Source organism: Haliotis cracherodii, unplaced genomic scaffold (assembly GCF_022045235.1).
Source record: "Haliotis cracherodii isolate W230 unplaced genomic scaffold, xgHalCrac1.p SCAF_4, whole genome shotgun sequence".
NCBI lineage: Eukaryota > Metazoa > Mollusca > Gastropoda > Lepetellida > Haliotidae > Haliotis > Haliotis cracherodii.
In genome coordinates this window covers 39,058,007-39,082,272 of record NW_027266297.1, presented here as the reverse complement: position 1 = coordinate 39,082,272, position 24,266 = coordinate 39,058,007, and the positions used below count along the sequence as shown (strand labels likewise).

The window sequence follows — 24,266 nt, the reverse complement described above, 5'->3', positions numbered from 1 at the left end:
GGTTTGTGAACAACACTGGTGAACACACTAACACTGGGCAGGCATGTACAACAGCCTGACCACAGTTGCACTCGTGTGTGTGTGTTCCTGTGGTAAGAACTGTGATGGCCTGTGTTTGTGAACAACACTGGTGAATACACAAACACTGGTCAGGCATGTACAACAGCCTGGCCACAGTTACACTCTTGTGTTTGTGTTTCTGTGGTAAGAACTGTGACGGCCTGTGTTTGTGAACAACACTGGTGAACACACTAACACTGGGCAGGCATGTACAACAGCCTGACCACAGTTGCACTCGTGTGTGTGTTCCTGTGGTAAGAACTGTGACGGCCTGTGTTTGTGAACAACACTGGTGAACACACTAACACTGGGCAGGCATGTACAACGTACAGCCTGACCACAGTTGCACTCGTGTGTGTGTTCCTGTGGTAAGAACTGTGGCGGCCTGTGTTTGTGAACAACACTGGTGAATACACTAACACTGGGCAGGCATGTACAACGTACAGCCTGACCACAGTTGCGCTCGTGTGTGTGTTCCTGTGGTAAGAACTGTGATGGCCTGTGTTTGTGAACAACACTGGTGAACACACTAACACTGGGCAGGCATGTACAACAGCCTGACCACAGTTGCACTCGTGTGTGTGTGTTCCTGTGGTAAGAACTGTGATGGCCTGTGTTTGTGAACAACACTGGTGAACACACTAACACTGGGCAGGCATGTACAACGTACAGCCTGACCACAGTTGCACTCGTGTGTGTGTTCCTGTGGTAAGAACTGTGGCGGCCTGTGTTTGTGAACAACACTGGTGAACACACTAACACTGGGCAGGCATGTACAACAGCCTGACCACAGTTGCACTCGTGTGTGTGTTCCTGTGGTAAGAACTGTGACGGCCTGTGTTTGTGAACAACACTGGTGAACACACTAACACTGGGCAGGCATGTACAATGTACAGCCTGACCACAGTTGCACTCGTGTGTGTGTTCCTGTGGTAAGAACTGTGGCGGCCTGTGTTTGTGAACAACACTGGTGAACACACTAACACTGGGCAGGCATGTACAACAGCCTGACCACAGTTGCACTCGTGTGTGTGTTCCTGTGGTAAGAACTGTGACGGCCTGTGTTTGTGAACAACACTGGTGAACACACTAACACTGGGCAGGCATGTACAACGTACAGCCTGACCACAGTTGCACTCGTGTGTGTGTTCCTGTGGTAAGAACTGTGGCGGCCTGTGTTTGTGAACAACACTGGTGAATACACTAACACTGGGCAGGCATGTACAACGTACAGCCTGACCACAGTTGCGCTTGTGTGTGTGTTCCTGTGGTAAGAACTGTGATGGCCTGTGTTTGTGAACAACACTGGTGAACACACTAACACTGGGCAGGCATGTACAACAGCCTGACCACAGTTGCACTCGTGTGTGTGTGTTCCTGTGGTAAGAACTGTGATGGCCTGTGTTTGTGAACAACACTGGTGAACACACTAACACTGGGCAGGCATGTACAACGTACAGCCTGGCCACAGTTGCACTCGTGTGTGTGTTCCTGTGATAAGAACTGTGGCGGCCTGGTATTGTGGTTGTGCCAGTTTATTGCAGTAACAAGGGCTGTATGGATGTCATATGACTTGGTACTGTATTAGCGTAAGGGATCATAACAGATTTGATGGTGTCATAATGATGTATGAGCTTGAGGTCTGTGGATCAAGATGGCTATAGTTGTCGGATATCAAACATCATTATTAGTCTGGGCAAATGGTATATTGATGTGTAGAGTTGCATCCTTAGACCATGGCAGGATTGCTGGTCGGAGGGGTTGTTTTGAATACAAGGTTCTCATCTTTAGTTGGTCGGCACCTTTCAAGAGTCTTGTCAACATGGAAGACATCTATATCTACACCATGCATTTTCACCTTGAAGATCCGGGGTAGAATTTGTCCCCAGCAACCCATGCTTGTCGAGAGGGGCTGACTTGGTGGATTCATGTCATCGTTTACCATTGCGAATCGCTACTCATGACATCAATCACTTGATATCTGACTGTTGGTGTCATCATCATCGTCATCGTTGTCGTCGTCGTCATATCATCATCAGACCCTTTAAGACCCGGGTCAGGCTCGCTGACTTAGTTGAAGCAGTCATCATATCCCAAATGCTATCGTTGCTCACGATGTCAATCACTGTATTGTCTGGTCCAGCCTGATTATTACAGACCGTAATTATGGCTGGAATATTACAAAGTTTGGAAAATTACTTAGTGTGGCATTATATTATGATTCAAAACAACATGCATCCCTTGGCATTTCTGTAGTAATATGGCTTAAATACTGTTTAGAGCTGCAGCAAACCCAACTCCCTCACGCATCATGCATCAGAATTCTTCCTCTCAAAAATACTGAGAATTATGTTCCTTCCAAGCTGCTCATCCTTCAGTAATACTTCAGTGCTAGGTCCCCCACTGCTGCCATTAGTGGCGGGACATACACAGACACCCCAGATTACTGTGTCGATCATGGAGTTATCTGGGCAGGATGTGGAAAGGTGAGGCCAGGCCACCGTCCACAATGTCATTGCTGACAACACGTCGGTGTCACTTCGGCACATATTGATCAAAGCACAGTGTTATGAAATTGTTGCAATCAATAGCTGTGCATGCAGGCCAGGATCCCACGTCAAAGTACCAGGATCAATTTGCTGTGAAAGTGTTGATTAAAGTTAATTACACCTGAGCTGTGATTTGCACATACAGCACAATCATTTGGCTAATTATTTGTCATGCGAGCAATGATATGGATTCAATTAATTTGCGGGTTTGCTCAATGTGAGATTAGTGATTGACAAATGTAGTGCGAGTGTCCAACATTGATTTTCTTGCAGACGCAGATAAAATTCCTTTAAAAAACCTTTGTGTGAATTACAATAAATGTATTGAAGGAGAGTAATATACAGGCAGTGTAAGAAGTAACTCAACTCTTTAGCTGGCCAGGCTGAGAACTAGGCCTTTAATAATGTCATTCTGCCGTAAAAATCACCGGCCAGTCATGATGGAGATGACTAGTTTAAAACTTTGTCTTTCTTGTATCAAGACATGCCTTATGGTTTTGTCTTTATTATGTCAAGACATGCCTTATAGTTTTGTCTTTCTTGTATCAAGACATGCCTTATAGTTTTGTCTTGGTTATGTCAAGACATGCCTTATAGTTTTGTCTTGGTTATGTCAAGACATGCCTTATAGTTTTGTCTTTGTTATGTCAAGATGTGCCTTATAGTTTTGTCTTTGATATATGAAGACATATGCCTTACTGTTTTCTGTTTGTTATGACAAGATATGCCATATTTTGTGTTTAGTGCAGGGGTACATCTTGAAATATGATGCTGGACAAACAACACTTGAGAGATTACTCGCTGATACGGAGTAAAACATGTTGGTAGCTGTTCCCACTTTGTAAATATGTATGTGGTTCTGTGTCATCACTGGGTACATAACCTTGCCCTGTGTGTAGTGTACTTCACGACCTCACCATACACAGTACTGACCAGGGTTTTATTAGGTATTCACTAAATAATGATGCAGTACGTATCGCTAAGAACTGACATGTATTCCTCAGTGACTGTGGCATCATCTGGTGCTGTGTATTACTTATGCACTTCATAAGTTCTGTGATAGGCACATAAAAGATTGTGCACTGAAGCCATACAGATGGTGCTGTCCAAATAACTATGCATGTGGTGCACTATAGTGCAGTATGCAATATGCCGCTAATCTGCAGTGTTCATGGTGCACCGCGGCGACACGTGCTGTCCATTGATTATAGACGTAAGTCCATCGATAAAGATGCAGTATCCTCAATGTGTGCTTTAGCCCTTATCTCACAGATGCAAGTATCCTCAATGTGTGCTTTAGCCCTTATCTCAGAGATGCAAGTATCCTCAATGTGTGCTTTAGCCCTTATCTCACAGATGCAAGTATCCTCAATGTGTGCTTTAGCCCTTATCTCACAGATGCAAGTATCCTCAATGTGTGCTTTAGCCCTTATCTCACAGATGCAAGTATCCTCAATGTGTGCTTTAGCCCTTATCTCACAGATGCAAGTATGCATTGGTGTAAGAAGAGCAGGGCAGGTCCAGTGGGCAAAGGAGCCGCAACTTGCTATAAAGAGTTTCTTCCCTTAGCTGTGCCAGGATCTGCTGATTGTGGTGTCAAGTCTCTCAGATTATACTTTTTCTCTGGGTGGCCCAGTCGTCTAAGGCGCCGCGATTCACTGTGCAGAGTTGCGTCCCTTGGGCATGCCAGAAACCTTGGGTTCGAATCCCGGTTCACCCCGATTATGTTTCTAGGTTTGTCAGCACCATACCCGTGCTCGTGGTTTTCACCGAAGCTGTAAACGTCCGAGACGTGCATCATTTCGGGCTTTCCTCCCACATTAAGCTGACATGCCGCGATATAACTGAAGTAATATACAGGTGTATTGAATAAACACATTGATAAGGCCTTCAGTAATATACAGATGTACTGAGTAAACACATTAATAAGGCCTTCAGTAATATACAGGTGTACTGAGTAAACACATTAATAAGGCTTTCAGTAATATACATGTGTACTGAGTAAACACATTAATAAGGCCTTCAGTAATATAAAGGTGTACTGAGTAAACACATTAATTAGGCCTTCAGTAATATAAAGGTGTACTGAGTAAACACATTAATAAGGCCTTATGTAATATAAAGGTGTACTGAGTAAACACATTAATAAGGCCTTCAGTAATATAAAGGTGTACTGAGTAAACACATTAATAAGGCCTTCAGTAATATAAAGGTGTACTGAGTAAACACATTAATAAGGCTTTCAGTAATATAAAGGTGTACTGAGTAAACACATTAATAAGGCCTTATGTAATATAAAGGTGTACTGAGTAAACACATTAATAAGGCCTTCAGTAATACACAGGTGTACTGAATAAACACATTAATAAGGCTTTCAGTAATATACAGGTGTACTGAGTAAACACATTAATAAGGCTTTCAGTAATATAAAGGTGTACTGATAAACACATTAATAAGGACTTATGTAATATAAAGGTGTACTGAGTAAACACATTAATAAGGCTTTCAGTAATATACAGGTGTACTGAGTAAACACATTAATAAGGCTTTCAGTAATATAAAAGTGTACTGCGTAAACACACTTATAAGGCCTTATGTAATATAAAGGTGAACTGCGTAAACACATTTATAAGGCCTTATGTAATCATTTACACACCAGAGCACAGCATTATGTAAAACCATCGGGTGAAACCTTTTCCACAGAGTCCTCAACACTGAAGGTGTCGTTAGTGCTTCACACTATTTTGGTCTGCTATCAACACCAACTAATATGTGATAAGCCTCTTCTGTACCTCAGTGCTGAAGCAAGGGGAATTCCTTGTCACAATATTATGCCAGGCTTAAGCCTGCTACACCACCACCAACAGTAGACTCTCACCACATGTACTCATTGACGTGGTTCAACACTCTGTAACCCTGCCTACCTCCCACTTCTCACGCCTTCCTGGAAGCACCTTAAGGGCCCACTCCATATAAACATTTTTGAATTTCTCCCCATACTTCTTACAATGAGTTTTGGACAAAAGAGCCATGTGCAATAAAATAGTGTTTGGGTTGATGCTGACTTTGTATGAGAGCATGTGCCCATTGTTGTGTGTATTGGGGTTCGAGTGCATGCATGTTTGTTTATTCACGAGGTAATGTCTGCATTCATGGGAACATAGGAGGAAATTCCATATATATGTGTTCTTGAATACTCATTGAATCGACAGGAACTTCATCAGTTATTTGCTGTTTACCTCAGGTTTGTTTAGGCCCTTGTTAATCCACTTGTAGGCTGAAAATAACCAGTGGGAATGTTTATCAACAGTTTCCGAATACAGAGTAAATTAATGCAGTTCAATAATCAAAACTTCCCTTGCATATTGTATATTGAATGTCAAACTATAGTCGAGATACATATGTGGGTAGCTTAATATGAGTGGGAGTTTGTGAGAACCATAGTTTATTACAAAACCCAGATTCAACAAAGCGGTACCCTATTCGACGTAATAAGCACCCCGTTCTAATAAGCGCCCATGGCGATATTTGTTCATATATTGGCTAGTGAACAATCCCAATTAGCACCCCTTCCGATTGATCCATGTAGTCATAAGACTTATTTATTCGTGTATAATACACACTCGTGTGTTATATGCACCCTTAATTATGGGCAATTAAATTCTGGATAAATATATTTGTCGTATATAAACATTTCAGGCTGTCACCAAAATACTATTCTAATAAGAGCCCCCTATTTCTAATTTTGAGAGCGCCCTGGGCGCTTATTACGTCGAATACAGTATTAGTTTACATTAGGGCAGGAATATTATTAAAGTACTCACGGAAATGAAAAAAAACTGTTTTTCTCAATTTAAAAATCGACACAAAGTGTTACGTAGCTGAAAATACGAAATAACAAAACAACTCGAAAAGTACTAGTCTGGATTTGCTAGTTTGATCTCAGTGAACAATACAAAATGTACTTTACAGGAGGTAATTTGTCGGCACTTTCAACATTCAAAAATAAAACTAAGTCCAAATTGACATAGCAGAAACAGACTATAGGCATTATACACCTGTTCTCACCTGTCGTCAAGGTGTCATAGGTCACCTTGATCTACTTACACCTGGTTATGCCCTGTTTCACAATAGTCTGTTTTCTTCACATTTATACACACTTTTACGTGTAAAAAAGCATAAAAACGTTTGATACGCTATATTTGTGCCACGGCCCAATTAGTACTAATTTAGTTGTTTGAATATTTACATATTTTGTATATTAACTGCATTTATTTAAGATCTGAGGTCGAAAAAACAGATTTTTTGCATTTCCGTGAGTACTTTAGTACATGTAGTTGCTTGGCAGCAAATGTTGTAATTTCACGGGTGTGGGAATAAAATGTGTGCACATGGTTTTCCCCAGGATGTTTTAGGTACAGATTATTTAGAAAAAATATCGAGCCTGTGTGAGATTCTGCCCACATCAATCACTGGTTTGTCTGGTCAAGATGCTTTCATTTACTGACATGTACCTGGAATATTGCTGAGAGCGGACTAAACAGCAAGTTTAATATAGAATTACCATAGTTGTTACACAAAACTTGTATGAGAATGGGAGCCTTGATGTAATGCCACTATTTCCCCTAAGTAGATATTGTCATTTTGTCATAAGTAAAATTTGTTATTGTATTCAGTAACACTTGTACAAAAATTCATAACAGTCAATGTTGCAATGAAAAACTGAGGTAGGCACTACCAGTTCTTTAGTTCACTATTTGCGTTGATGTTTCACACCAGGACCCACTTGCACAAAGCGAGTGCTACGACTATCATAAGACCATGTTACAGTATCGGAGTTGCGATCATCACAGCGTTCAGTGATGATCGTTTTGTGCAAGTGGATCCTGTTTATGAGTTACCTTGTTGTGTGTCTTTCAGAGTGAGTACTCCCAAATATTATTGTTAATAATTCACCAATCCCGATAACATGTGTAATAATTACATACAATTCATGTTTACATGATTGTGTCATCATAAGCAAGGCACAATTCAATGAGATGGTATGACAGCAAATAATGGCTGGATCACTACCAGAGTACATGATTCGGACCACATATCCATGGAATATTGTAAGGATAACTTTTATCTGTCTCAGCAAGTGTGAAGGTCAGATATTTCTATGATATTAAATCAATCGCTATTGAGTCGGCCCCCATAATCTTCAAATTGAACATTGTAAGCCTCTGTCGGATGAAATACCACTTTGCTTCAGGGCATAGAACTTTCAGGGAATTCAAGATTTTCATCAAAGTTGAGAGCTTCTTGAGCATTTCATTAAAACTTCTGTTAAACTTCACATTTTTTTAAACTTTAGTCTTCCAGTGTGGATCACTATGTAAAGAATGTTTTCTTCACTGCAAGATAAACTCATTCACAAGATGGATATATTGCATTCAATATATTTCTTATGACTTCCCTTAATGTTTTTAAAATTAGTGGAAAGTTGTTAACGTTTAACTACTTTACCTCTTCTTACAAATAGTGGTTAAGGCATTGACTTGCCACATTGAAAACCCAGGTTGTTTCCCCTCCAGCAAACAATGTGTGAATCCTACTTTTAGTGTCTGACACCCTGATATTTCTTAAATATTGCTTGGGGCATGGTTGTCCAAGTCGTTTAAGGCATTGCAATTTGCTGTGGAAAGATTCACACCCTAAGGGATTAAAAAAACCAATGATCATGAGTTTAAATCCCAGAATATGTTTCCAGGTTTGTCTGTGCCATGCAAAGTGGAAAATGTCTAAGACCTGCAAGCAGTGGGGTAGCCTAGTGGTTAAAGCGTTTGCTCGTCACGCTGAAGATTTGGGTTTAGATAACCCACATGGGTCAAGCCCATTTTATGGTGTCCCCTGCTGTGATATTACTGGAATATCGCTAAATACAGCGTAAAACAATACTCATTCACTCAAGCTGACGTGGTGTTATAGAACTGAAATACTGTTCAAAGTGGTGTCACACACTCATTTGAATATTCCTAAAAGCAGTATAAAAGGCATACTGACAACTATGTTTAACACAAGAAGTTATTAGTCTGTAAATCAGGACATGTCCTGAGCATTGGTTAGAACAGTTCAGAAGAAATGTTGCTCCTCTGATTAAGTATCATGTTTAAATATCAGGTTAAATGCAAGTAATCTCAATATTTAAGAAACAAACTAAACCTATAAGCCATCACCACATTTTTATATAAGCATCCGTTGAGTCAGAGACACACGATGTAACTGCTGGTGTTTTTTTTTTATTTGTCAGTGAAATGTGTTATGACATTTTGAATGCTGCTGAGTTATGGGAGGTTGAACCAAGTACAACTTCTTGGAACAAAAACGCAGATTTACTGATTTCGGTAGATTTATGAAGCTCTTGATCGTTTTTGATAAAAGCCCAATGTATTCAAGAAAGTGATGATTTAGAGGTGGAAATGTTGAATTCATCTCGCACAATGCTGTCAATAAAAACACTGATAGTAGAAACACAAATTCTTCAAGGTCTTGATCCATTTCGTAAATCAAGCTGGCCTGAAATGACACGCCTTTTTGATAGACAAAAATCAATATTTTTCTGTGATATTGGAAACCTATTCACATTCCTTTCACTGATAATATATTGGAATGTTGATCATAACTCTCATGAGTTCCTGACTCATCTCACTGATAATTTCAACCCCGAGCATACTTTGATTTTGTTTAAGCGTTTGAACGGCTTGCAAGCAATAGCATTGTTGGTAACACGAGATGTGTGTGTTCGTTAATATTGACTTCTCAATGTCCTTGTCAATTGTGCAACATGTATTGCTGACGCTCTCCATTGTTGTTTCAATAGGCACAAAACAGTATGCATTATTTAAAGGATGTATTTGAGCTGAAACGATTGATGAAGTACATGGTTTGTTACAATGTAGTCCTCAATCTTTGCTTTGGCCACAAAGTGTGAGGTGAATGGGGTTTAATATCAGGTTCAAGATTATTGCACTTATGTAGCGATGTATGTGTGTGTGCATGGCTGCGTGGCTGTGTGTGGCTGCTTGTACAAGTCCGTACTTATGACGACTTTATGGTTCTAGCCCACTGATATACCATGCTGCAGTTTAACATGAATACCCCACTCAGACACAGTATACTGACTCCGAGCCGACCAGTCCTTGTTTCAGCCCCTAATGCCGAACTCAAGGCAGGGCAACAAGTACCATCTTTTAACATGTTTTGGTATGACGCGGCCGGGCACCGTACCCCCAACCTTCCCGTCCCTAGGCAGATGCTCCACCACTAGTCCACGGCAAGCTAATTTTTTCATAGGATGCACATGGCGGTGTCAGAAGGGCTTGATGCTCATCTGTAGAGGTTCTGGAATATGTTACGTCAGGCTAAAATCCTGAATGAAATGGACTGATTGAGGCAGTATTCAGTTGCCCTTTCTTTTGTTTGTTTGTTTGTTTGTTACTGGACTCAGCAATATGCAAGCAGCCTGTAATAAGTTGAGTCCAGTGATATATATTCTGAGCATATTAAGTTGTTGCAGTTGGTTAGTTGTTCTTGCAGTTGTTGCAGCTGTTGAGTTGTTCTTGTACTTGTTGCAGCTGTCGAATTGTTCTTGTACTTGTTGCAGCTGTTGTTGTTCTTGTACTTGTTGCAGCTGTTTAGTTGTTCTTGTACTTGTTGCAGCTGTTGAGTTCTTGTAGTTGTTGCAGCTGTTGAGTTGTTCTTGTACTTGTTGCAGCTGTTGAGTTGTTCTTGTACTTGTTGAAGCTGTTGAGTTCTTGTAGTTGTTGAAGTTGTTAGGTTGTTCTTGCAGTTGATTTCATTGGTTGCAGTTTTTTGCAGCTACTTCAGTCCTCAATCTGGTCTTGGATGCACATCCACATGTCTGAATCAATCATTACATGGTTCATTTGAGGCTGATGCTGATATTGAGTGTTATTTGTGGAGCAACTAGGGCACTTATGGCTGTAAGTTATCTGTTAGATAATATCATTTCATGCCAATACAAATATGCAAGAAACACATATTAGTGAGTGGTTTGTGTGCATAAATTCTGACTGTAGTATCAACAAACATTTACATCTTCCAAAACAACTGCTCAAGATATCAGTTCCAAAAGAACTGAGGATGTACAACACTTCTTTTAGCGCATACTTACTCCAATTCAGTACAGTAGAAGTGTGACAATGTAACAATGTATCTCAATTAAAAGAAAGCTGTGTTGTTCAAAAGACTTTTTTCATTTTTCAAATTATTGCCAAGTCCTGTGTCTTGCTGAAGCTTCTGTATCATGGCATACATTATATGTTCCTGTTCCGACCTAAATCATACATTCCCTGTCCTGACCTCAATCATACATTCCCTGTCCTGACCTCCATCATATGTTCCCTGTCCTGACCTCCATCATATGTTCCCTGTCCTGACCTCCATCATATGTTCCCTGTCCTGACCTCCATCATATGTTCCCTGTCCTGACCTCCATCATATGTACCCTGTCCCGACCTCCATCATATGTTCCCTGTCCCGACCTCCATCATATGTTCTCAGTCCTGACCTCCATCATATGTTCCCTGTCCCGACCTCCATCATATGTTCCCTGTCCTGACCTCCATCATATGTTCCCTGTCCCGACCTCCATCATATGTTCCCTGTCCTGACCTCCATCATATGTTCCCTGTCCCGACCTCCATCATATGTTCCCTGTCCTGACCTCCATCACATGTTCCCTGTCCCGACCTCCATCACATGTTCCCTGTCCTGACCTCCATCACATGTTCCCTGTCCCGACCTCCATCATACATTCCCTGTCCTGACCTCCATCATATGTACCCTGTCCCGACCTCCATCATATGTTCCCTTTCCTGACCTCCATCATATGTACCCTGTCCCGACCTCCATCATATGTTCCCTTTCCTGACCTCCATCATATGTTCCCTGTCCCGACCTCCATCATATGTTCCCTGTCCTGACCTCCATCATATGTTCCCTTTCCTGACCTCCATCATATGTTCCCTGTCCCGACCTCCATCATACATTCCCTGTCCTGACCTCCATCATATGTTCCCTGTCCTGACCTCCATCACATGTTCCCTGTCCTGACCTCCATCATATGTTCCCTGTCCCGACCTCCATCATACATTCCCTGTCCTGACCTCCATCATATGTTCCCTGTCCTGACCTCCATCATATGTTCCCTGTCCCGACCTCCATCATACATTCCCTGTCCCGCCCTCCATCATACATTCCCTGTCCCAACCTCCATCATATGTTCCCTGTCCCGACCTCCATCATATGTTCCCTGTCCTGACCTCCATCATATGTTCCCTGTCCCGACCTCCATCATATGTTCCCTGTCCCGACCTCCATCATACATTCCCTGTCACGACCTCCATCACATGTTCCCTGTCCTGACCTCCATCATATGTTCAGGCGGTTTGGTGGCCTATAGTGGTTACAGCGTTCGCTCGTCATGCTGAAGATTCCCGACATGGGTACAATGTGTGAAGCCTCATTTCTGGTGTCCTCCATCGTGATATTGCTGGAATATTGCCAAACGCGGCGAAAAACTAAACTCGCTCACTCCATCATATGTTCCTGTCCCGACCTCACGTGTGACCTGTCAGCTTCAATTTAAGTGATTGTTTAGGAGAATGAGCCATGTGCCACTCCGTCAGTTTTCGATGATGAGCCAGGTTACACACTGTAACCACCTAATCCACATTTGAAAAGCATTTTGGATTTGGGGTTAGTTGTAATTATTTATGTATACCCAGCTATCACGAAAATGTTATAAAAACAACCCTAAAACATTTTATAAAGCGTTCCGGAAATATTTGTAAAAATGTTTTCTTCACGTGATTATGTATGGTTCCAGATACGTTTAAGAAACATCTTCCGGAAACATTTGGTTATAACGTTTCAAAAATGTTTTTGTAAAATATTGCAGAAGTGCGTTTGAAAACATTTTATTCATGTGATTTTGTATGGTTCAAGAAGCGTTTAAGAAACATTTTCTATGAACATTTGATTGTAACGTTTGTAAAATGTTGCCAGTGTTAGGGTAGGTTACCTTGAACTCTGTCCTTAGCCCTTGGATCCCCTTTATGATCAATCACGCCTTTACGATCATTAGGGTTAGGTACCAGTTTAGTGGCTATTATAGTTTCTGTAGTGGCTCCTAATATTCTTCACACTAAAACGTCGAGTAAAAAGGATGAAATGGTTTTGTTTCGAATATTTTGGCTCTTGGAAACTGTCCTGGGACACTCACACAAGCCACTTTCACCCGCTACATTTTTTCAGTACTGATTCAAATGCGAACTCACCGTTGTGTGGCCCCTAGCCATGCTCATACCTCCCTTGTTCCTTACTATTATCCACATCATCCTTACAGTGTTCCCTACCTCACTTTTCTGTCACAAAAATCACCCGACGAATTATTAAATACCATGTCAATTATGGAGCCTTTTTCAGTTCGGCCATATCGGTTCATTCCTTACCACTTGGTATCTCGTAGATTATGGAATGGGACGAGTGTGCCAAATGGCATAGGGATCACTCGTTAGTGTCCGTAGACTAAATCACGAGACACCATGCCTACCTGTAACCAGTGTAATTGTCCGTCACCTATTCAACCATTTTTGTTCAGTTCCCGAAAGTCGTAGGGATTACTAGGTAAATTGGCACTAAGTTTCACAGTGTGGACGTAGCTCAGTCGGTTAGCTGTCGGGCTAACAATCCCAAGGTCGCGAGTCCGACGGATTCTCACAAAAACTAGTTGCTTGTCTTTCAGACATGTGACCTACAGCAGAGATTGTCCTCACGAGACCTTGTGGTACTGTATTCTAACAGTATTCTAAAGGTGCTCCAAAAAGAAATGTATCAAAAACTCAAAATTATAACAATGTCGCCCATTGGCCTGCCCATACACATACAGGCTGACATGGGCTATGAATGCTAAATTGCCCGCTTGCAAACATCCTTTGTGAATGTTTGAAGGTCTTCATTGATAAAATGAATTTAATTACGAGTTACCGGTTGTCATATGATCACATTCTCTTCTTTAGTCCTGTCACATCAACCTTTAACTGTTGTGCCTGTGGCTGACATGTGCAGTTGTTAAGACATAAAAAATGTTCTGTACAGTATTCAAATATCAAGTGGTGTGCAAGTCCATGCGCAGCTACATGTATTTATATTGTGCAGCTGGAGCAAACAACTGAAATTTTATTGTGATATGCAAAGAAGAGAAATTTATTTACTTTATGAATTCAAACTTTTTACAAAAATTGCTTGCTGCAATACATCCAGTGGAGGCTGTTTCAGCAAATAATCGAGACTGTTTTTTCTTTGGCATTGACATGTTATATTTACAATTGTAATCAGATTGGTTAAAACAAAGAATGAGGGATCAAAATGTTTTCCAAAGGCAGCCACAGAAGGCACATGGTTCAAGTTTTGTATTTGGAATAATTGCGTCAGCTCTGTTTGTCGTTAATTTGTTCTGTGTTAAAGATTGATGGCTAATATTTGCAGAGACTGCCATATCCTATGGAGACACCAGCTTCATGCTCACATTGGACAAGGATGGAATTTCTCTTTTTTCTAAATGTCAACCTCATGTATATTGATGAAGCAACAGGGATAAAAAGAGCCGATATCCATCTAAAAAGTTACAATACTTTAAAAAAAAAATCAACCATGTAATGGGTTTTTTCCAGCATTTTAATATTAGCCGGTGATGTTTATTACAAGATGTTATCGATGAGGAATATGTCCTGTACAGATTTCATTACAAGTAATCATGTTTTGATTCTCCTCCAGGCTGTTCAAATATTTCATCATGGATGCATTTCCAAAACCAATAAGTAGAAACAGTGGTATTACCTTCTCATTTCACCTTTCAGAACAGAATCCATTATGTTTGATTAATTATTTGAAAATTCTTATTTCAACAAGGAAGATTTGCTCCAAGAAATCTGATTGACAAGATGTAGAAAGATGTGTCATAAGATGAACTCATTGTGAGTGCTGATGGCCTCTCAACCTGAGTGCTGATATCCTCTCAATCTGAGTGCTGATGTCATCTCAATCTGAGTGCTGATGGCCTCTCAATCTGAGTGCTGATGGCCTCTCAATCTGAGTGCTGATGGCCTCTCAACCTGAGTGCTGATGTCCACTCAATCTGAGTGCTGATGTCCACTCAATCCGAGTGCTGATGGCCTCTCAATCTGAGTGCTGATGTCCACTCAATCTGAGTGCTGATGTCATCTCAATCTGAGTGCTGATGGCCTCTCAACCTGAGTGCTGATGTCATCTCAATCTGAGTGCTGATGGCCTCTCAACCTGAGTGCTGATGGCCTCTCAATCTGAGCGCTGATGGCCTCTCAACCTGAGCGCTGATGGCCTCTCAATCTGAGCACTGATGTCTTATGAATCTGAGTGCTGATGTCCTCTTAACCTGAGTGCTGATGTCCTCTAAATCTGAGCGCTGATGGCCTCTCAATATCAGTACTCTTGTCCTCTCGATCTGAGTGCTGATGTCATCTCAACCTGAGCGGTGATGTCATCTCAACCTGAGCGCTGATGGCCTCTCAATCTGAGTGCTGATGGCCTCTCAATCTGAGTGCTGTTGTCCTCTCAACCTGAGTGCTGATGTCCTCTCAATCTGAGTGCTGATGTCCTCTTAACCTGAGCGCTGATGGCCTCTTAACCTGAGCGCTGATGTCCTCTTAATCTGAGCGCTGATGTCCTCTTGACCTGAGCGCTGATGTCCTCTTAACCTGAGCGCTGATGTCCTCTTCACCTGAGCGCTGATGTCCTCTTAACCTGAGTGCTGATATCCTCTCAATCTGAGTGCTGATGGCCTCTTAACCTGAGCCTTGATAGCCACTCAATCTGAGTGCTGATGTCCACTCAATCTGAGTGCTGATGTCCACTCAACCTGAGCGCTGTTGTCCTCTCAACCTGAGTGCTGATGTCCTCTCAATCTAAGTGCTGATGTCCTCTCAATCTGAGTGCTGATGTCATCTCAACCTGAGCGCTGATGGCCTCTCAATCTGAGTGCTGATGGCCTCTCAATCTAGTGCTGATGTCCACTCAATCTGAGCGCTGTTGTCCTCTCAACCTGAGTGCTGATGTCCTCTCAACCTGAGTGCTCATGTCCACTCAACCTGAGTGCTGTTGTCCTCTCAACCTGCGTGCTGATGGCCTCTCAATCTGAGTGCTGATGTCCACTCAATCTGAGTGCTGATGTCCACTCAATCTGAGTTCGGATGTCCACTCAATCTGAGCGATGTTGTCCTCTCAGTGTGAGTTCACTAATTCATGAGATATTTGTGATCAGGAAGTGCATTCTCTCATATTTCTTATGGGGGCACATGTGGTCCAGTCATCTAAGATGCCACAATTTATTGTCCCTTTGTGTGTGGTTATACTCATGGTACAAAGTCTGGACAGCCTGCCTGGTTGCCCTGGTGTGTGGTCTTACTCATGGTACAAAGTCTGGATAGCCTTCCTGGCTGCCCTGGTGTGTGGTCATACTCAATGTACAACGTCTTGATAGCCTTCCTGGCTGCCCTGGTGTGTGGTCTTTCTCATGGTACAAAGTCTGGATAGCCTGCCTGGCTGCCCTGGCATGTGGTCTTACTCATGGTACAAAGTCTTGATAGCCTTCCTGGCTGCCCTGGTGTGTGGTCATACTCAATATACAACGTCTTGATAGCCTTCCTGGCTGCCCTGGTGTGTGGTCATACTCAAAGTACAACGTCTTGATAGCCTTCCTGGCTGCCCTGGTGTGTGATCTTTCTCATGGTACAAAGTCTGGATAGCCTGCCTGGCTGCCCTGGTGTGTGATCTTTCTCATGGTACAAAGTCTGGATAGCCTGCCTGGCTGCCCTGGCATGTGGTCTTACTCATGGTACAAAGTCTGGATAGCCTTCCTGGCTGCCCTGGTGTGTGGTCATACTCATGGTACAGAATCTGGATAGCCTGCCTGACTGCCCTGGCGTGTGGTCATACACATGGTACAAAATCTGGATAGCCTTCCTGGCTGCCCTGGTTTGTGGTCATACTCAGGGTACAATGTCTTGATAGCCTGGCTGGCTGCCCCTGTGTGTTGATATACTCATGGTACAAAGTCTGGATAGCCTGCTTCAGAGTTTGGTGGATTTCTCTGCACTATGCAGACTTGACCTTAATCCCAACATACTAATGAGATAACACAGGCAAATTGGTGAAAAATCTTTAAAGCCTCCACTCTTCTCTCACTTAATGGAAAGCCTCTCCTGCTGGAAATGGAAGTAAATTGAAGAATTGTGACAAGACAACCTTCACAAGATGACCTTAGCTTCTATGGAGATTGTCAAACATCAGGGATCTCTTCTTGTTAGATGGCTTTCTGTTTGTAAGATTCCTTACATTTGAATATTTCTGAGTGCATCATTAAACTACAAACAATTGTTACATTGAATCCCTGGGACTACAGTCTCCATATATTGAGTAGATTGAGTCTCCGGATGATGAATGTTTGGCCACAGTGGATAGAGTCTCCTGGTGGTGAATGTTTGGCCACGGTGGATTGAGTCTCCTGGTGGTGAATGATCCTTGGGGCCACAGTGTATTGAGTCTCCTGGTGGTGAATGTTCCTTGGGGCCACAGTGTATTGAGTCTCCGGATGATCAGTGTTTGGCCACAGTGAATTGAGTTTCCTGATGATGAATGTTTGGCCACACTGGATTGAGTCTCCTGATGATGAATGTTTGGCCACACTGGATTGAGTCTCCTGATGATGAATGTTTGGCCACACCGGATTGAGTCTCCTGATGATGAATGTTTGGCCACACTGGATTGAGTCTCCTGATGATGAATGTTTGGCCACACTGGATTGAGTCTCCTGGTGGTGAATGTTTGGCCACACTGGATTGAGTCTCCTGATGATGAATGTTTGGCCACACTGGATTGAGTCTCCTGATGATGAATGTTTGGCCACACTGGATTGAGTCTCCTGATGATGAATGTTTGGCCACACCGGATTGAGTCTCCTGATGATGAATGTTTGGCCACACTGGATTGAGTCTCCTGATGATGAATGTTTGGCCACACTGGGTTGAGTCTCCTGATGATGAATGTTTAATTAGGGATTTTGTGAATTGAGTCCCCTCATGATCAATTTGACCAAATTAATGGCTTGAAAACTCAGTCATCCAATGTTGAGTAGAACTATTGAGCTTCAACAAAGCCAGGGTCACAATGTTAAGTGCAGCCAAAGGTTAGTTAAGGGTTACTAGATTACGAATACTTAAGTTGAATAAATATCCTCAGGTGTAGTAGATTTAACCTCCTACTCCTTTATTGTGTACAGTTAAATCCTTGTTTGTGTTGTTAGCATTAGCCCCAACCAGTGATGTGTGACTAATGTGTGACTATGATCCACATCATCTCACATGCACAGCCAGCACCCAGACACTCAATAGCCATACAAGGTTGGTTGGTTGGTTTGTTGCTTAGTGCCACACTCAGAAATATTCCAGCTATATGACGGCGGTCTGTGAATAATCGAGTCTGGATCAGAAAATCCAGTGATTGATATCATGCAATTGGGATCGATGACATGCATCAACCAAGTCAGCGAGCCTGACCACCCGATCCCGTTAGTCGCTTTTTATGACAAGCATAGTTGTCTTTTACAGCAAGCATGGGTTGCTGAAGACCTATTCTACCCCGGAATCTTCATGGGTAAGCCATACAGGTGCTTGCTTATGTTGATTATGGGGCACTTGACTATCATCACCAACACTCCTTGAACTTAGCGACTGCTTCTGTGGTGTAGTGGATAGAGCATTTGCCTAGAGAGCGGAACGTCGTGGGATCGATCCCCGGCTGCATCATACCATTAAAAAATGGTACTTGTTGTTACCCTGCGTGGTGCTCGGCATCAAGGGGCTAAAACAAGGACCAGTTGGCTCAGAGTCAGTATATTGTGTCTAAGTGGGTTATTCATGTTGAACTGTGGCATGGTATCTCAGTGCACCATAAAATCGGCGTTAGTCAAGACTAATACAAGCAGCCACTCACACACACAGAAACACAGAGACACACACCTCACCTTGAAGTGGTCATTCCAGATCAGGGCTAGTGGACTGAGCTGGTTGTTGAAGCATTTGCTTGCCGGGGGGGTCGGGTAGCCTAGTGGTTAAAGCGTTCGCTCGTCACGCCCAAGACCCGGGTTCGATTCCCAACATGGGTACAATGTGTGAAGCCCATTTCTGGTGTCCCCCGCAGTGATATTGCTGGAATATTGCTAAAAGCGGCGTAAAACCATACTCACTCACTCACAACCTCACACATAAACTCAAACTCATAATAGTGGTGTAATGATAGGGCAATACACATTTTGTATCGTGATACATGATACTATACACTAATTGTTATCCGGCGCAGATGTTTCATATTTACATCAATTCAAATACTGATTGCTTCATCCAAAAATATCAGTCTAATAATAATGGTTCATTTTGATAGGGTGAGAAGAGATTTAGCATTTAAACTTCATGAAAACCAAGATGTTCTCAAAGGCATGGATCCAATAATCAACGGTTGCCAGGGAGACGGTGGGGCTGGTGGTCACAGCCACAAGTGTCATGCGTGATAATGGTTGGGGTGCTAATTACATTGATTTTATGAAATCTGATTATGATCCTTCAGCAGGAGACATTCTGGTTGATAACAGATCTCTGCTGGCGAGCACCTGGAAACCTCAACTCTCAACAGTATTGTCAATAACTCACACAGTTTGTCATGGAGATGGATGTATTTTCATAAATAATTGCTGCGTTTGCGGGCAGGTATAGCTGCCGTAGCCAGACTGACGGTTAATAAACTGTGTGGGTGGAGTGTGAAAGGACGCAATTAGTTGTCACGGCAATGACATATATTTTATTTTATTGAATGGTCTGGCCGGGGGCTATTTGCATGGAGCAATTGTTGCTAATTTTGCCTTGATTGGCAGGAAGTGTTGTAAGTTATTGACACTCAGAAATTAATGGCACTGTCAGGTTGAACATATAACAGGTTTTAAGGACAACAGGCTGTTGAAATGTGACAATAAAACAATCAAATATGATCTGTGTCCAGTAAAAATAAGGAAAAACATTACTACAAAATACTAAATGCATGAAGGAATAAATGAAACTTTAGACAGGCAGGAATGAAGAAACAGGGATGCAATCATGATATTAATCCGATGGTAACAGCTGCTTTTTCTTGCCCTTGTCATAGTTCTAGGGGATTGGTGTTTAGTCGTTTAAGTCGCCTCAATTTGTTGTGCAAAGTTGCATCCCTCGCGCAGAAACCTGTGATTGTGAATTCAAACCTTAGTTCACTCCGAATGTTTCTCATTTTGTCAGTACTGTACCTGTGCTTTTGGGTTTCACCAAAGTGGTAAACGTCTGAGACCTGCATCGCTTGGGCTTTCCTCTCATAATATGATGATGCAAGCCATGATATAACTGGAATACTGTTCAAAGCGTCGTTGAACAAAACTCACTCACTCACTCATTATTCTACTGTCACATTAGGACTGTTAAACACACACAGTAAAGGAGGTATCCATACACTTGTGTTATAACACTGAATATTATTTTAAGCTCATTGAGAGGGCAGAAGTTTACAACTCTGATTTTCTGACATTTGCATGGTCACATATGTAAATTGTGTTAGCAGAAATGGCATGTTGAAGTAGCTGATGGTGAAGCACTCAGCCTCCTGTCACATGACTTATTGGAGCTACTTATTAGGTTTGGGTCCAGTTGTCCATCAATGCACAAAGTGAGGCCTTCCATGGAGATTGAGTGGCCATGCATAAAGTCAAGCCTTACATGGAGATGGGGTGGCCATGCACAAAGTGAGGCCTTATGTGGAGATGGGGCAGCCATGCATAAAGTCAGGCCTTACATGGAGATCGGGTGGCCATGCATAAAGTCAGGCCTTACATGGAGATCGGGTGGCCATGCATAAAGTCAGGCCTTAAATTCCATGGAGATCGAGTGGCCATGCACTACGTCAGGCCTTACATGGAGATGGGGCGGCCATGCATAAAGTCAGGCTGTACATGGAGATCGGGTGGCCATGCTAAAAGTCAGGCCTTCCATGGAGATTGGGTGGCCATGCATAAAGTCAGGCCTTAAATTCCATGGAGATCGAGTGGCCATGCACTACGTCAGGCCTTACATGGAGATGGGGCGGCCATGCATAAAGTCAGGCCTTACATGGAGATCGGGTGGCCATGCAAAAAGTCAGGCCTTCCATGGAGATTGGGTGGCCATGCATAAAGTCAGGCCTTAAATTCCATGGAGATCGGGTGGCCATGCACTACGTCAGGCCTTACATGGAGATCGGGTGGCCATGCACCAAGTCAGGCCTTACATGGAGATTGGGTGGCCATGCAAAAAGTCAGGCCTTACATGGAGATCGGGTTGCCATGCACTAAGTCAGGCCTTACATGGAGATCGGGTGGCCATGCACCAAGTCAGGCCTTACATGGAGATTGGGTTGCCATGCACTAAGTCAGGCCTTACATGGAGATTGGGTGGCCATGCATAAAGTCAGGCCTTACATGGAGATCGGGTGGCCATGCACTAAGTCAGGCCTTACATGGAGATTGGGTGGCCATGCACCAAGTCAGGCCTTACACAGGAATTGTGTGGAGATTGGTTGGCCATGCACTAAGTCAGGCCTTACATGGGGATCGGGTGGCCATTATGGCTACATTGGCAGTGTTTCAGACATTTTGTCACAAAAATGAATTATATGTTTATGACAAATAAGAACTTGATGTATAACTGATATACTGTTGTAGCAGTGTTAATTCTAACTCACTCACTCATGCCAGCAAGGTTACACATTTTCTCGTTTGCACCACCGTCTAGAATAGCACTGAAGCTGGAGCTCTACACACTCTGTCATCTTCCTCACAGGCACACAAATAAATAACTTCTGGTAAGAGACTGTGTGATGATATTGCCATAAAGTAGAAGCACATGCTATTGCTGTGATGACAATGACAGGTGTACTTTTCTCCCTTCCAGGTGGAGAGCTCTTGCCCGACGTGGAGGCCGCCATCAAGGCATGCTGGGAACCGCTCATCGGCAGCGACTTCGAAGTGGTTGTAAGTGCACACTTTTCCAGGCTTATCTCGTCACATATAATTAAGGAGCTCTTCCTGACTTGTTTATCCTGCACTGGAGTTCAAATACTTATGACATAAGCTTCAGGCAAAGTTTATGAACCCTCATGTGTCTAAAAAAAGTGCTATGACTCTTTTACCCCATACTTTTTATCATGGATATGAGAGTCAAATCACAATGATTGCTTTGGGAAAAGAGACCATGTTCCAAAACGCAAGAAAGATTTTTGATACAATTGTACAATTCACAAGATATTTACCTATCACAACACACCAGTCTGCTTCTTGATTTTACATTCTCAAGACAGATTTACTTATTTTATGAATGGGACAAGGAACATCACCTCTCTCAGTGTGCTCAGGGAGGAACAGAGAGGTAACTTAGAGGGTTGGGATTTAGCTGGAAACTTGGAAGACCTTCCATGTTTGTTTCATGTACAATGTGTGAAGCGTATAGTAGGTTTCTCTGCTGTAATATTGATTAAGGCTTTGAAGAACCATATCCTCACTCACTCAATGAGGAGGATAACATGCTGGCTTGACCTTGATTGTCAACTGATGATCACTGAGGAAGAGATAGTACAGTTTCGGAAACGCCCTGGACTGAAATTGGAAAAGTCAGTAGAAAGAACTGAATTTTCTTATCATTGATTCGTCACAGACAGGGTAGTCTCAAGTTTCATTTATCTCTTCCTTAGGTTAACTTTGGAAATGGAACCCTGTTTGCCAGACTCTTTTCAGGAAATATCTGTAGATCTTTAATCAGGACTGTATTATCGTACCATTGGCGCTTCCATTTATTTTACCCATTATGAAAAGGTTTGATCAGTATAAGAGCCAAACGGCGAGGGAAGTTACAAACAGATTGCTACCACAACTCCCAAAGAGAAACGGAATTCTTTCAAGCTCCACCATGGATTTTCCGTTAATTTGGAATTTTGCATTTTACAGTCTCAACTGAATTGCTTGGGCAAACTGCTTCAATGTACCTCTCAATACAACATGATCGAACCATTGAAACATGTACATTTCAAGATGCTAGCTGATTGCATCATTTAACCAAACTCAAACACACCAGCGGCCATGTTTTCATCATATTCTTTGACTTGTTTACCCTGGACAATTATTGACAACATCGAAGACTGAATTGGAGAGAGTTCATTCATCTACAACAAAGACCCACCCTTCCATTAGGCTGAACTGTTTACATAACACATATTGTGCTCCCCCTAGGATTAAAGTTAAAGATACCCACCTCCAGCTCAGTTTATTATGAGCTGAATATTACTTGCTGAGAGATCAATTTCTGCAAATGATTTGATAAGCAGATCAATATCTGTCTGTCATAAAAACGTCAGTTCATCGACAGCAAAGATAATTCTAAGGCCATGTTTGCCCTCTCCAAGAGGAGATGACATAACGATAGGATAATTTATCGACAACGTACCGCTTGCGTCATCGCGGTTCCATGTTTATGTGTAATGTCGTCTTCTTCGTGGGGTAATCATATACATTACATCTCCTTGAAAGACGCAGCTCGTCATGTCCTTTTTGATTCACAGCTAATCGATGTGTTAAAAAATTGGGAAGATGGTGTAAATTGCTATCATTATGGGACAGTAAAACTACGATGACTTGGCGGACGGGTACCTACACAGCTCTGATCAATATCTTCCTTATTTTGTGGAGAGACAGTTTTGTTCATCTTCAGGATCTGTTGCTTTGAATAACACACAGCGCTTCACACTGATTCAAATGTTTCAAACATGATTTGATATTTTGAAGTAGGATTAGCTGCTTGCTTTTGTGGTTTCTATAACACAAGAAGCTTCTCATTGATTTCAGTCTTTGAAATATGATTTGCTGTCTTGCTGTAGGACCAACTTCATGTATCATGTGGAGGTCTCCTTCAGTTGTTGGAGGTTATTATGGAGCTTATTAGGATAATGAATGTATTGTAAAAGTACATGTGAATAAAAATCAATTTGAATTAGGTTAGTTTTTCTCTCGAATGTGGTTACTCCTGCGTTATGTTTTACCTTTTTTGGTCATGATTTTTCAAGATAAAAGTGATACATGGAGGTATGTTTTTATGTAATATTAATGAAAAGAGCAATGACCTATGTGTGTCAGTTCTTTTTATATAGGCAAATGTATTGATTTTTACAAGGTTTTGATAAAAAACCTTGTCCCCAAGTGAGAAAACACTAAAACAAACAGGTAGCGAACTGAGAGATCACAAGTTGCCCTGCAGCGTTTACAGTCATAGATGTCATGGGTTTGAATCCGAGATATGCCATGATTATGTTCAAGGGTTTGTCAGTACCCATGTTCTTTAGTTTGATAAAAATGGAATCTCATTGAAGTCTGTATTTTTATTCCGATGAGATATCTCTCTGACTGAAGATTCATAGTAGGTCTCGTCAGGTTAACCTTCTAATCAGCGTTGAAGCTTT

At 42.1% G+C, this 24,266-nt stretch overlaps 1 protein-coding gene across 5 annotated transcripts in view; it reads left to right on the top strand.

Annotated features, from left to right (window-relative positions):
* LOC139478492 (multiple PDZ domain protein-like) overlaps positions 1 to 24,266 on the top strand; it is a 320,861-nt gene that overhangs the window by 176,311 nt on the left and 120,284 nt on the right. For all 5 annotated transcript variants that reach the window (XR_011654309.1, XM_071260981.1, XM_071260979.1 and 2 more), the window contains one exon: positions 21,713 to 21,792. Coding sequence is in view for 4 of the 5 variants with exons in the window: in XM_071260981.1 (XP_071117082.1) it covers positions 21,713 to 21,792 (80 nt within the window). In the remaining variant the exon portion in view is untranslated. The remainder of the gene's footprint in view (positions 1 to 21,712; positions 21,793 to 24,266) is intronic.